General features: G+C 55.5%; 1 protein-coding gene across 1 annotated transcript; it reads left to right on the top strand.

The window, feature by feature from the left end:
- Window positions 1-7,694: 7,694 nt before the first annotated feature.
- On the top strand, window positions 7,695-12,822 carry HLX (H2.0 like homeobox). The gene is made up of 4 exons (XM_072814491.1): window positions 7,695-8,556; window positions 9,334-9,513; window positions 10,316-10,500; window positions 12,370-12,822. The coding sequence occupies exons 1-4, from the start codon at window positions 7,965-7,967 to the stop codon at window positions 12,820-12,822; spliced, it is 1,410 nt and encodes a 469-aa protein (XP_072670592.1). The 5' UTR covers window positions 7,695-7,964.
- The last annotated feature ends 1,533 nt before the right edge of the window (window positions 12,823-14,355 follow it).

The following is a 14,355-nucleotide window of genomic DNA, read 5'->3' as shown; positions in this document are numbered from 1 at the left end:
TCTAAAAAGCGAGGGTCTTGTGATACTATTATATTCCAAACTTTGCCTTCCTTAACAGGCTAACGGCCTTCCCAACTCACCAAATGGTGCTTTTGTAAATATTTCTGTTTAGTAAATACTTTCTGCGTTTTGTAAATACTTCTGAATCTAACAGCTTATTTAAGTGTGCCCGATGACAAATAAACACAACCATCAGCCCTGAGCTCAAAAGTACAAACTCCCACACAACTGATCACTTCGAAGAATCATGCGTATTTTGTTGGCATCTCCCATGAAGGGAAGCAGCCCTGCAAGAGAAAAATCATAAAGCTTGGTGCTAACTTAGCATCAGCTTCTTCACCTACAAATTTATGATTGAGCATAGTTATATTTGTGGTTAATACAACCTGTTCTTTAACAGGAACTCTTTTTTTTTTTTTTTTATGATAGTCACAGAGAGAGAGAGGCAGAGACATAGGCAGAGGGAGAAGCAAGCTCCATGCACCGGGAGCCTGACGTGGGATTCGATCCCGGGTCTCCAGGATCGCGCCCTGGGCCGAAGGCAGGCGCCAAACCGCTGCGCCACCCAGGGATCCCCTAACAGGAACTCTTTAAAGATGGTCTTTTCTATTTGTCCATTCTACCTCCTAAGCATCTTTAAATTCTTCTCCTGATCTCTAGCTGTACCCATCACCTCGGCTTTGGTTCAGGCTTTCCCTACGTGTGGTGGGACCAGAGTTCTTGGAGCCAGGGTGAGCTCGAGAGACACTCGTAAGTAGGCGGATCCCAGCTCCATTGACGCCTTCTGTAAACCCAGGCTTGCCTTTCTGCTTCTCTAAGACTCTGATTCTCTTTCAAGACCCATAGAGACTAGAATTATAAGCATTTGTAACAGCGATGACTCAGACAAAAGAGCTTTCAGCCAGAAATATGTGTATCTAAAAGAAATAACTATACAATGCAGTTATACTCCTATATAACTGTGGGCTTCAAAAGTGAAAGATTGGGGACGCCTGGATGGCTTAGTGGTTGAGCGATTGCCTTTTAGCTCAGGACGCCATCCTCGAGTCCACATTGGGCTTCCTGCGTGGAGCCTGCTTCTCCTCCCTCTGCCTGTGTCTCTGCTTCTCTCTCTCTGTGTGTCTCTCATGAATAAATAAATAAAATCTTTTTTTAAAAAGTGAAAGATTATTCTTATTGTGCAGTTCAACAGGGCATGGAAATCCCACAAAACTGTTTAGTGCTGGTGGGAGAAAATGAGTGGCGAAGTTCCAGCCTGTGGAGCACCCATTTAGAGCATGTTTAGACAGAGGACAGACCCTAGACAAACTGAAATGCCATCCTCCCATCTCCCTCTTCCGTGCCCTGCAAGGAGCCCGTGTCCAACGCTCCCACGCTGCTCCCTGGGTGCCCCCCAAAGGCCTGTGTCCTTGCTTGAATCTCATGCTCAGAACCACCTCCTGGCTTCTCTTGGACAGAACAGCTCCTTGCCCTCAGGTATTCGCACGATGAGAAGGGTCAGAGACCTGCAGTCATAGAATGATGCCTCCTCTCCAAAGAAGGAATCCTCCAGAAGCAGAATTTCAGCTACTTCGAGAGGAAGGGGAGAAAAACATTGTGAACCCACGGTCTTCCTGACATGTGTTGTCACAAATCCACGATGCGTCACCGGTGTGCCCGTGCTTGACAGTGTTCCAGTGCCAGACTCCCGGTTAGACCTAGTTCTATCCTTCAGCCTCTGCCCGAAGCCAATGCACATTCTGATTGAGGGCAAGAGTATTTCCTCTAAAGGAACCGTTTCCCCTAAAGAAATTGGCTGATGAGTCAGAAAATGTAGCCTCTGCTCCCTGCAACACCATTTCCTAACGATGTAACCTCGGGCCAGCCACTTAACCTCTCTGAGGAGCAACATCCTAAACTCAAATCAGGATAATAATACCTCCTCTGCATCCTTACGACTGGTTATTTTAAAGAACGGGTGAGATAATAAATGAGAACTGGCCTTGAGATCTGTAAAATGTAAGATATTAGTACTGAAGGGTGACAGCTCCCCTCACCCCGTCCGGTTATTTTAAATATATAATACAGGATCTTTCCATATTGCTGGCAATATGGAAGGAAACAGCTGCTGGTCCGAGCCAATTTTAGAAACCCGTGTTTTCGGAAAAGGAAGAGTCAACTTTCATCACAACAATGTCGCTGGCATAGGACGGGCACTGCCAGACGATGTAGAGCTGGCCCAGCAGGTGTCAGCAGAGAACCAAGTTTTGGTGCTCTGCAGGCTCACCAAGGGGTGGAGGGGACACTGGGACCTGGTGGGCCGAGGCGGGGCTGGCAGGAGTCACTGTCCCAATCCCGGCGGGGTGCAGGTGGCCAGTCCTGGACCAAGAGCTGGAGACAAGCCTCCAGCTCTACCTAAGGAGCTCTCGTTGGCTTCTGAGGATCCTTCCCATTCCTGCCTCTTAGTTCCTCTCAGTCTTCAGAACCTGTGCTATAACTTGGAAAACTTGTCTCAAGGGAAAGAGAGGTTTTGTTTGTTTGTTTAGAGAAATATGACTTTGGGAGTGATTTCCTTTTTCCCTCTCAACACCAGACTTGTTTCAAGTGTATGATTTTCACCTACACCTCCTTCTCCTACCATATTATTACTCAGCTTACTCACTGGACGCCAAACCCCAGCTATTCGGATCTGATGATTCAGATAATCCCCCCAGCTTCCACAAGGCAAATGCCCTGAGAGTGGGCCAGTGCTGTTTCGGTTACCAGATACAACCTGTTGGAGGAAGCACCAAATCTTAGGTGTTAACAGATGGTTTCTCAGAGTTTACTCTTATGGGGACATGATTTCACTGCAAATATAGGTGAGTCTGCTACGGTGCACATGCTGAAATGGATTCTACTACTAGGTTTTATGAGGTCCGAGATCTCTCTTGGTTGGGTGTGCAGAAGGTGACTTGGAGAAACAGCAAAGTAGCTCTTTGCAACAGGAGAAAACCCCAAACTGTTGGCTTGCTCTTCTGTTCAGTCTCTGAGATCCACAGTGAGCACATGAGTGTGTGTGTATATGTGCGTGAGGGGGGCATGGTACACGTGTGAGCAGTGGTATATCCTAGTAATGGAGGGAAGGACATATGTGAGAAACTCTGTGAGAGCTAAGGGCAAATGCGAGCAGAACCAGAAGGTCGTCTGAGGCTCTGAAGCCACATCTGTGGGCAGGAGGTCAGGGGCACAGCCATGAGCACATAAAGAGTTGGCCACCTGCAAGTCTGTCACACTTGGGGGACGAGAAAAAGGCAGAAATCAGTGGCTATGGACCTGGTTTTCCTATCCCATTGTTATTTGTCTTTTCTAACCCGTATCAAAGTCTAACTATCTTCAGGAACATTCAGGGACTCTATTTAGTTCTGGAATAAGTAAAAGTCTCCAGGAAAAGGGAGTTGGGGCCTGCTTAGAATAATCCAAGGTATGTGTGTGTGTGTGTGTGTGTGTGTGTGTGTGTGTAGTCTGTAGAGTCCTCAACTCCACAAGATACTCCAAAGTATCTAGCATCCACACAAGGAACAGAGGTCCCATACCTACCAGTAAATGTGAGCGCTGAGCCCCGCAGTCTATAAATCTTCGGCTGGCAGGCTGACAGCAGAGTATACGCAGATTCCAACACTACTGCAAGTCTCTCATATCCTTAGCTAGGGAAGTTGTTTCCTTCTCTTTCTGACTGCGAATATTTAATTATTTCCTTCTTTTTCTTTGAAACCAGGAGGTACTGCGATTGAAATAATATTCAAAATAAAGGTGTTGGGGGGAGTCCCAAGTCCACAGAGCCGCTGCCTTGCACATTATTTTGCCCAGCGTGTACAAGAAAACAAAACAAAACAAAACCAAAAAAAAAAAAAAACCGCAGATAGCAGATCTGGGCAGCTTAAACCCTCGTGGAGTTATGTTACTGCAATAAACAACGGTAAGCATTCACTGTCTTTGACTTTTTCTGCTCTGTGGGTGTTTATCTGTGTCCCCAGGTTTAGGACAAAAATTTGCACTGGTGATTTCAGTATGGGGGCTGTAAAGACAGGGGCAACCAAAAGGTAAGGGCTGCTTGGGTCCATGCATAAACCTCTGATTTTAGGCCCCGTCTTTCAATCCCAGATTCCCATAAACGAAATTGTTCTATTATAAAAGGGACCTTCTCTGGCATTATCCACTCGCAGTATAGTGAAATAGTTTTTGGCCGTGTCTACCCAGCAAAAGAGAAGGAGAGAGTTGAATGCATTAAAGGCATCCCTCAGAATTGATCAGAAACCCCTGCCATTGTGGCTTTAGGGTAGAAACAACCACCTCTGTTGCTCCATTGTCAATTGTGATTTGCCAGCACAGCTTTGCGGCCTCAGAAATTGTCTTTACACTCGAGCTTCCTCAAAGACAGCGGGGCCACATTTAAGCTCGAGGTGATTTGGTTACAGGAGGCCCTCTCGCTGCTCCTGGAGCCCGAGCCTCGTGGCTCCCAGGCCCCGGGAAGCCCTGGCCTCGGCCCCCAGGGCCTCCCCGCCCCGGCTCAATTGCTCTGGACCAGTTCATTTCGCCACAGCCCGGAGCCGCTCGGAAAGCAAAGATTAAAGGGGAAAGTCGCAGCTGTATATTTATATTTTCATTGCTAGAAGGGGATTGATTTCCGCGCATTTATTTTGGTGGTTGTAATACACAAGGGCGGATTTGCGTCACCCGAGCAACTTGTCGGTGGAGATAAAGTTGCACAAATATTGAAAGGGGAAGTGCTAGGAGTCATTATAGAGTTTTTCTCCGGAAGAAATAAGGATTTCTGCAGTATCCTAAAATACTAAGGCCGCTTCTATTTTGAGACCAATCTCGCAGGCACATCCGCTCATTTAGTACGGGTTGGAGCCCATCAAAAAACAGGAGATGACCTGAACTCCGGCGAGCCCGGGGTTTCCTGCTGCTTTCTTGGTTCTGAGGGGTGGGCAGTAAGGAAGAGGGGAGTCAGCGCGCCCAGGACAGGGCGAGGGGCCCGCGGCCGCGACACCTGATCCCGGGGAAGGGGTGTGAGCTGGCGGGAGGTCCGGGGAGCAGGGGGTCCTTGCAAAGGTTTCCTTTCCTGCGCTTCGCTCCAGGAGCTCGGGGTAGGCCGGGTGGCGCTGGTGCGGCCGCCCTGGAGCCGAGCGCCCGGGGAGCAGAGGGGCGCGCGCGAAGTTGCGATCCACGTCCCAGGCGCGGGCCTTTCGGGGACACCGAGGAGCGCGCGGCGGGGCGCAGAGTCCGCGGGAAAACCGCCTCCCGGCCACCCCCCAACCCCCCCACGCCTGCCCCGCGCGCTCCCGGGCCTTGAAATGCAGCAGATGCGGGTTGGGGACGCCTCGGGACACCCCGAGGGCCCGCGCGTTCCGCCCCCTGTGCACCCTGCACCCCCCACCCTCCTAGGGACCTGTCTTATTTGGGGGCGGCTGGCAGCAGTGAGGCCTAAATACGCCTCCTTTAGAACCTTGCGTTTGAAAGTAGGACGCAAGTCGGGATGTTTGCAGTCAAATTGCAATTAGAAGGGACACTGGGAAAGGGGGTTTAGGGCCGTCCCTGCACGCACTGGCGCCGGCGATGGTCCCTGGGAGCTGTGCAGTTACAGAGGGGCCGCGCCCTGCCAGCCCAGGCTCGCCACCGTCCCGGGCCTCTGACCCGCAACACCTCCCCTGGAACACCTCAAGGAGGCTCCAACGCCCCAGGCCGCCTTATATCTGTCACTCTTTTGAGTGGCTAGAGGTCCGACTGGTCTTCCCTGTCTCTGTAGCCCCAGATGCCTGCCTCCCCAGGCGATCCAACACTCCATTCCATCTCTGGAAAGAACACCTCTGTCCTTGCTGCAAGGAGCAAGCTTTGGAACCCTTTAGTAAAAGGAGAGAGCGACCTAGAGAGGGAGAGAGAAAGACAGGGAGAAGGGGTAAGGGCAGGTGTAGGGGACGTTCTAGTGCTGCCTGGCCGGAAGTGATTGATCAGTGATTGATTACTTTCCAGGAGAAAGTCAAAAGCTTAAAATGACAGCATTGGCAACAAGAGGCTAGAAGCCACCAGAAATATATTTTAATTAGCCCAAATCCTGAATTTGACATAGGCATGGCAAGTTCAGTTGCCTTTCGGGGTTTATTTGGTAAGACCTGTTAGTTGGAATAAAAAATGTCACAGAAGATTTAATGCAACTGTATTCAAAGTTTTTTTTTTTTTTTTTTTTTGAGGGGAGGGAGAAGTGCTGAAGAAGCACAGAAGTTCAATTAGGAGATGCTTATTAGGGCAATCGAAAACAAAAGATTTCGTGGTTTCATTATTGTTATTATTTTATTTTCTTCCTGAAAATGTGCAAGAAGAGCTCATCTGGGTGGCCTGTGGTTTGTTTGGGAGAGGGGTGGGGAAATCCATTCTGACTGTAATTTAAAAGAGAACGAATTCTTAAAATAGAGATGTTGATGTTGCAGAAAACCCCCACTACACCCACCCTGCGCTCTAAAGATCCAAAGCACCAATGGAAGAGGGTGGCCACCACTGCAGCTTCTTTTGCGACCAGGCCCAAGGGGTTCCTGGGGAAACAGTCACTGAATTGAAGTAGCATTTAACCCCAAGGAAATGTGCTCTTGAGGGCACTTGCAAAACAATGGCCCCCACGTGACGCGGGGATGTGGTGGAGCCGGGAGGGTGACATTTCCTACAAGGTGCAGCAGAGGAGCGCACGCTCGTGCCGCCTTCCCGGGTTTCGGACCGGGCGGCCTGTTTTGTTGTCGCCTGAGGTTCGGGGGAGGGTTCGGCCGCGTCCACGGGAGACGTTCGGAGACATCCATCTTATTTTGTTTGCAAGCTTACTCGTCCAAGTGTCACCGTGTGACAGCTCGGGGACTCAAGCTAATTTGCGACCGCCCCTCCTGTCTTCCCCGAGGGTGTCCGAGGCAGCGCGGCGGACGCGGTGCTAAAACGTTGGGCGGGGACTCTGGACCGCAGCTGCCCCGCGCCACGGCTTGGCGGCGGGAGCCCACGGGGGACGCGGACGCGGGCTTTCGGGATAAAGGCCGAGGGAAGACGAATCAGGCCCGAGCGAAGCCAGGAGGAGGGAACCCAGGGGGCCGCCCCCGTGTTCCAGGGGGAGGGCTCTGCACCCGTGAAACTACACGGGAGCGTCAGCGCCCCCGAGAAAGCAGGCCAGGAGCTCCGGGACCACCTCTGTGCGTCCGATGTCGCTTCGGAGCCGCAGAGGCTCCGCGAGGCTCCGCAGCCCCGGGAGCCGCCGCCCGGGCCCCTGCGCCCCGGCCCCTGCGCAGCCCACGCGGCAGCAGCAAACACTTTGGCGTGGCCGGGGCGTGGCCCGCCTCCCAGGCCCCGCCCACCTCCCAGGCCCCGCCCCCTTTCCCGATTCCCCTCCACTCCCCGCTCCCATTGGCCAGGAGGATGGCCAATGGGCGCTCGGATCGAGGTCCTACCCTGGGTCTGACTCCGAAGCTCCTGCCAAAACTTTGGGAGTTTTTAGAGAGGAGTTTTTTTTTTTTTTTCTTTTCTCTTATTACCTTTTTTTTTTTTTTTTAAACTAACGGATTATTATTGTTGTTGTTTTAAATTTAGCTCTTCGGGCTTAGCTGTTTGGGTTTTCTTTCGGTGGCCGGCCCCTGTCTCCCCGGCTTCCCCGCGGCCCCCGCCCGCCCGCCCGCCCGGCCGCCCCGGGCCCCTCGCTCGCCTCCAGCCCGCGGGGAGCGCGGGCGCCGCGCCGCCTTTAAAGTGAGGCCAGGGGCCGCGGCTGGACCGGCCGGGATCCGGGCCTCGCCTCCTCCCTCGGGGGCGCTAGGGCTCCCTGGCCTGTCTCCGGTGCGGACGGAGAAGCGAAAGCGGATCGTCCTCGGCTGCGCTGCCGCTGCCCCCGGGACCCCGCGCGCTCCCCTCCGCGCACCCATCCACCCGCCCGCTCGGCCGGGCCGGGCCGCGGCGGCAGCTCGGCGCTCCCAGCCAGAATGTTCGCCGCCGGGCTGGCTCCCTTCTACGCCTCCAACTTCAGCCTCTGGTCGGCCGCCTACTGCTCCTCGGCCGGCCCGGGCGGCTGCTCCTTCCCGCTGGACCCCGCCGCGGTCAAGAAGCCCTCCTTCTGCATCGCAGACATCCTGCACGCGGGCGTGGGGGAGCCGGGGGCGGCCCCGGACGGTCTGGCGGGGGCCTCGGCCGCCGCCCTCACCGCGCACTTGGGCTCGGCTCACCCGCACGCGTCGTTCCAAGCCGCCGCCAGATCCCCGCTCCGACCCACCCCGGTGGTGGCGCCCTCCGAGGTCCCGGCTGGCTTCCCGCAGCGGCTGTCTCCGCTCTCAGCCGCCTACCACCACCATCACCCACAGCAACAGCAGCAGCAACAGCCGCCGCCGCCGCAGCAGCCTCCGCCGCCACCCCGGGCTGGCGCCCTGCAGCCCCCGGTCTCCGCGGCGCGGGTGCTCCCCAACCCCCCGCATAGCGGCTCGGCCCCGGCCCCCTCTAGCAAGGACCTCAAATTTGGAATTGACCGCATTTTGTCTGCAGAATTTGACCCCAAAGTCAAGGAAGGCAACACGCTGAGAGGTAGGTCTTGGGCGGGCGAGAGGCTGCAGGCCTCTGACCAGGGCCTTGGCGCACTCCCCCGTCCCAGGGCCCTTTGGGATGCCTTTGCGTATTTGCGCAATTAAGGACAAACCGGTAAAACGAGGGAGAAGAAGGTGAATTGTAAGAAGACTGTGAAACGTTAGGTTTAAAACTCACCTGCTCCGCGTTTAAAAAAAAAAAAAAAGGAATCCAGGGATGCTTTAAAAACACACGTTACAGAGTCATTATTCATAAAAATCGTTGGGGGTCAATATTTGCTGAAATGATTCTCATCTGTCTCTTGAATCCCGTATCTAGAGAGAGAGAACCATATTAATTTTGACAGGGGGGAAAAAACCCTCTGGGGGAACACTTTCCCTTCCATTTATCTGGTTTCTAGTGAAATTCCACTCGAGGGATGTAGATAAACAAAAATAGACCTTCGGCTCCCAGGAGACAGTGGAGTTGGGGCTCCTTCTCCGGGGAGGCGGTAAGTTTGTGGAATTCGAGGCAAGCACCTGAAAGTGCTTTTGCCCGTTTTCTATAAAGCCCTTCCTCGCTTGTATGTGTAGACGTGGACGTGTGGGCCACACACAGGAACATTTTGCGCATCACCCCTTGGCCACAGTCGGGAGAGAGGGGGTTTCGGCGGGGAGGCCAGGGTCTCTCCTCACTTTGCTCCAGGAAAACCGAATGGAGGAGGTGGGAAGGCACAACTCGGCCAGGGAGTGTGGGTTTGCCCGAGGTGTAACCAGCTCTTCTTTTCCCTGTCTGCAGACCTCACGTCGCTGCTGACCAGCGGGCGGCCCGCAGGGGTGCACCTCCCAGGCCTGCAGCCCTCCGCCGGCCAGTTCTTCGCGTCTCTAGATCCCATTAACGAGGCGTCTGCCATCCTGAGCCCCTTAAGCTCGAACCCGAGAAATTCAGTTCAGCATCAGTTTCAAGACACGTTTCCAGGTACAGAAACCCTCACCACCCCTCCACTCCCCGAGAGCGCCGGCCTAATGGGGGGCAGGTCTACTGATGCAAAACTCGGGACTGACGCTTCACGTGGCCACCTCGGTGCAGCGATCCCGGAGTTGGTGCGGGAGGCTACCAAGTGCAGAGACAGAAACCGAAAGAGTCCTCAGATAGCTAGCTCACTCTCCGGGCGGCTCCCGGGGGGGGCAGGGGGTGGGGGACCCAGAGGGGGTGCCACAGAGAAAGCCTTTGCGTGGGCGCCTGGGCTGGGGTGAAGGGGCTTTCCCTAGTCTTTGCGCCAGAAAGTGGCTTGAAAATGCTGCAAGAAGTGTTGCTTTTTTAACATACACTCAGTTGGGAATGACCTCAAAGGCTTTGCCCAAGGAGGTTTTGTCTGTGCGCACGCTTGCAGGAACGTGCACACACACACACACACACACACACACACACACACAACAGGAGAGTCAAAGCTGTCATCTCTGCATCCTTCAGGCCCAAGGGGCATTTTCGCCTCCTTCTTGCGTGCCCGAAGGCCATGCATTAGGTTGAGGTTTCTGCTTTGGAATTAATGGTCGAACTGCCCGGGTGTCTCCACTCCACTCTCCTGTAGGCCTTATGCCTAAAGTCCTCGGAGATGTGGGATTCCTCCCTCGACAGGCCATTCGGCATGTGCGTCAAGGGCTTTTGGAATGGGGGCAGAGCCCACGGCTCACACAAAAACAGTTTCAAGCAGACCACGGGTGGGACACTAATGCAGCCCCCCTGTCTTTCTCTTGCTCCTGCTACTGCCCGGTGGCAGGTCCCTACGCGGTGCTCACGAAGGACACCATGCCGCAGACATACAAGAGGAAGCGCTCATGGTCGCGGGCGGTCTTCTCCAACCTGCAGAGGAAAGGCCTGGAGAAAAGGTTTGAGATTCAGAAGTATGTCACGAAGCCCGACCGAAAACAGCTGGCCGCGATGCTAGGCCTTACAGATGCGCAGGTAAAGCGGGATATCCGGCTCGTGGCGGGGTAACGGGTTGGTGGGGGCACAGCGCGGCCTAGCCCCAGGTCTCCCTCCACCCAGGCCCACTGCCCGTTTGCAGGGGAAACGCCAAGTCCCGAATTTCTGGAGACCTTGTAGGCGTCGAAACTTGGGGCAGGCAGAGGGGGTGGAGTGGGGTGGGTGGGGGTGGGGGAGAAGGATGGAAAGAAGAGCCCATCCCCAAAGATGTATGTCAACAAGCGCTGCGTGTTTATTTTGGCCAACAGGCCAAAGAACCGCGGAGAAAGCAAATAGGCCGCAGGAGATAATAATTATGTACTCCACTGTAGTGCAATTCGCTGTAGGAGGCAGTTTATTTCAGAAGAGATAAAAAATCCAAAGTCAAGAGATTGTTGTTGGGTTTTTTTTCCCCTCCTCCTCCGGTCCTTCCTCCCTCCTCCTCCTCCCGCTGCCGCTGGATTGTGAAATCCCCATTTGTGAGGAAGTGAAAACATCATTTCAAACGGAATGACTTAGCCCCAGCAGGGCGAGGAGTGCACTCAGCAGCAGTCAGAGTCAGGCCGATTTTCCAGCGGCATAAACTCTCATGAAAATCTCTGGGTGGGGAGGAGGGGGGAGGGGGAAAGAGAGAGAGGGAGAGAGAGAGAGAGAGGAAGAAAAGATTTTCTTGTAATACTCGAGGGCATTTCAGCAGCTTCTGCCTACTTGGATTTTATTCAAGACCCCGGTGGATCTATCGTGTTTGAATTCGATTTCTGAATTCAATTTTTTTTCTTTTCTCGGATTCAAGAACTGGACTTTCTCTGGACTTTCTGGGGTGGGGGTTTGAACATAGAAGAGTCACCCTTCGTCCACACCCCACAGCAGTGGCCTTTCCTCCCTGGGTTCTCTGTCTTCTGAGTAGGGCTTCTAGAAGCCAAGGCAGGCCACCTTTTGAGAGCTCTGTTAGGTGCACCCCTGCCCCTGCCTCTTGCTGTCCTCCATTACACAACTCCCCTCCCCAACACACACTGGAAGAGCCCAGCCGGTTTCCACCAGCTGTGGATGTTATTTTTAAAAGGGAAGCTGGAACTTGTGTGAACAGCATTGGGTCCCCCAGGGGATTGTATATATTTATATAGATTCTCCACCCCATCCCTACCCCCTTCCTCCACTTAGCACAGGTTTAATTCCAGCATTTTCTAAGCCTGCAGAAGGATTAGTTTATCCCTGGCAGGGGCAGGGTCCTTATCAGCTTCTGAGTACACACGCTGCCAAGGAGATGCTCTTTTTTACCATCGGTCCGGCAGTGCCCCCACCCCACTGGGATTAACTCTTTGAACCCTCTTGCCCCCCCTGTACTTCCCAGGGTTTCTCCTTAACAAGAGTTGCCTTTGTAGAAACTTGCCTTGGGTAATGGCAGTAGAGGAAGGGACCAGCTTAGCTTAGCAGAGATTCTTATTAACATTGGTTCTCCCAACCCTTGAAATCCGGGCTATATATATATTTTTCTGGGCCAGGGGTCCACAGTTTAATCAGATTCTCGGGGAGTCCCGGCTCAGGTGGGGTTAAGAAACCTCGGTTTAGAGCAGAAATCGTCCTTGGCGTGAGGGCAAGGTGCAGGACTCCGCCTTGCAACAGGCATCTGGGTCATTTCTGGGTCAGGTCTGGAGGGCCACGTTTTGAGGAGCCGTCCTCGTGGGTTCCTAGGCCCGGGCTTCGCTGGGCCGCCGTGGGGCCCTGAGCCGAGCCCAGGGCCTGGAGGTGCTGGGGGGGCCGCGGCTGCAGGCTGCGCGCGGGGCCCAGGGGCGCGCCCCCACCCTCCACCCTCCACCCCGGCTCATCTCGGCGTCCCCTCTTGTCTCCCCACGTGCTGCGGCGGCGCAGGTGAAGGTGTGGTTCCAGAACCGGAGGATGAAGTGGCGGCACTCCAAGGAGGCCCAGGCGCAGAAGGACAAGGACAAGGAGGCGGGCGAGAAGCCGTCGGGCGGGGCCGCGGCTGCGGACGGCGAGCAGGAGGAGCGGAGCCTCAGCCGCTCGGAGGGCGAGGCCGAGAGCGAGAGCAGCGACTCCGAGTCCCTGGACATGGTCCCCAGCGACACGGAGCGGACTGAGGGGGCCGAGCGGCCCCTGCACCAGACCACGGTCATCAAGGCCTCGGCCGCGGGCGCGCTGCTCCCGGCGGGCGGCGGCGGCAGCTTCAGCTTCGCCAGCATCGGCGGCGGCGGCGCGGGGAGCGGGGGCGGCGGCGCCTCGGAGCTGCCCCCAGCGCCCCAGCCCCCGCCCAGCGGCGCTGCGCAGAGCCCCGAGCCCGCCCCGGCGCCGCTGGGCGGCCTGTAGACTGCGCAACGCAAGGGGCCCGGGGCCCGCGTGCCGCCCGCAGCCTCCCAGGTGGGCCGGACTCTGCGCCTGCTTCGCGGCGGCGGCGGGGCCCCCTTCCCCGCGGTGCCACCCGCCCGTCGCCGCCGCGCCGCGCCCAGAGCCCGGGGGTGCGCAGTGCCCCCGCCCGAGGCCCCCCACCCCGCGCCGCCGGCCCAGCATCTTCTCCCGGGCCGCGAGCAGTTCACACTGTGACGTGTTGGACGAATCCGTTCCTCCCCGCACTCGGGGTCGTGGCGCAAAGACGAGCTGCACTTAGGACGCCACAAACTTGTAAATAAAATGTTTACTACGGTTTGTAAAGGCCGCTTGGCTTGCTGGGGGCCGTGCGGCCCTTAGGGCCGGGGATCCCCGCTCCCGGAGCGCCGCTGGAGGGGGTCTAGCGCTTTCGGGGAGGAGAGCGCTACGACCTCAGAGGCGCCTCGCTGCGGAGACGGAGATCGCGTCGGGGCTCAGCGTTCACAGGCCTCCTTGGCCACACAGCCTGCGCCCCGGGCGCCTGAACCCGTGCTCCGCTCCCCTGAGCGTGGCCAGGGGGCCGAGGTGGCCACAGAATCTGCTAGGCCCCTGGGGCAGACGGCCTCCCCACTCCCAGTCACAGTGCTCTGAGTGTGCCTGTGGCCTTGCTTCCCCTGGAGAGGGAGTTGGAAGTGGAGAGGATGGTGATGCCGGCAAGGTCCGTGGTCCCTTTCGCCACAGGCGGTATTTGAAGGCGGCCGCTCGCTAGATACCTCGGGAGTGGAAGCTTTGAGGCAATTCCTACACAATCTGCCCCTTGCTCAGGGATGCCTAAGGGGGGGATGTCGTGTCCTAGAGGAAAAGACGGAGGAATGAATCACAGTGGTTTAGGTCGAAAGGCCTGGCCTGAGAAGGCTTTAAAGGTGCCCAAAAGGGCCACAGCCAGGTAGAGCCCAAACCAGAGCTCAGACCTCCTAGCTCTCCTTGGGCCAGTGATGGGTCTACAAAAAACAAAAAAACAAAAAAACAAACCAAAAAAAAAAAAAAAAAAAAAAGGCGTCTTCCAACCCCACCCCCCACCCGCAGGCACACTCGCAGTTAGCAGTTAGGCCATGGCTGGGGCCCGGTGAGTCCACCCCCAAGCAGCCAGGAGTTGAGAGGCAGTTTCCCCATCACACTACAGCTGGAATACCTGTTTTGCCTCGAACCTGCAACTGGGACGGGCTATTTTGAGTTTTTTTTTTGTTGTTGTTGTTCTGGCTTGGTTTTTTTGTTTCTTGAAAGGCTGAAGCGTCCAGCCTCTCTCCAAGACCTGGCCTCTCAAGGCTCTCCTTTCCTCAAAACGATGCAATGTCCAGAGTTTGCAGAGAGCCCTGTTGAGAGATTTTTAAACAGACTTCCGACAAAGCTGACCACGCGGGGCTGTTTGGCACCGAGCTCCTTACAGGCCTACTGTCCATGTCAAGAGCTGGTTTTCTGGGAGGATGCTCTGTAGAGAGTGGTGCAACCCTGGAGATGCTCAGGTCAACAAACCCA

The sequence above is a fragment of the Canis lupus genome, chromosome 38 (assembly GCF_048164855.1).
Source record: "Canis lupus baileyi chromosome 38, mCanLup2.hap1, whole genome shotgun sequence".
NCBI lineage: Eukaryota > Metazoa > Chordata > Mammalia > Carnivora > Canidae > Canis > Canis lupus.
This window is presented reverse-complemented; position numbering and strand designations above follow the sequence as displayed.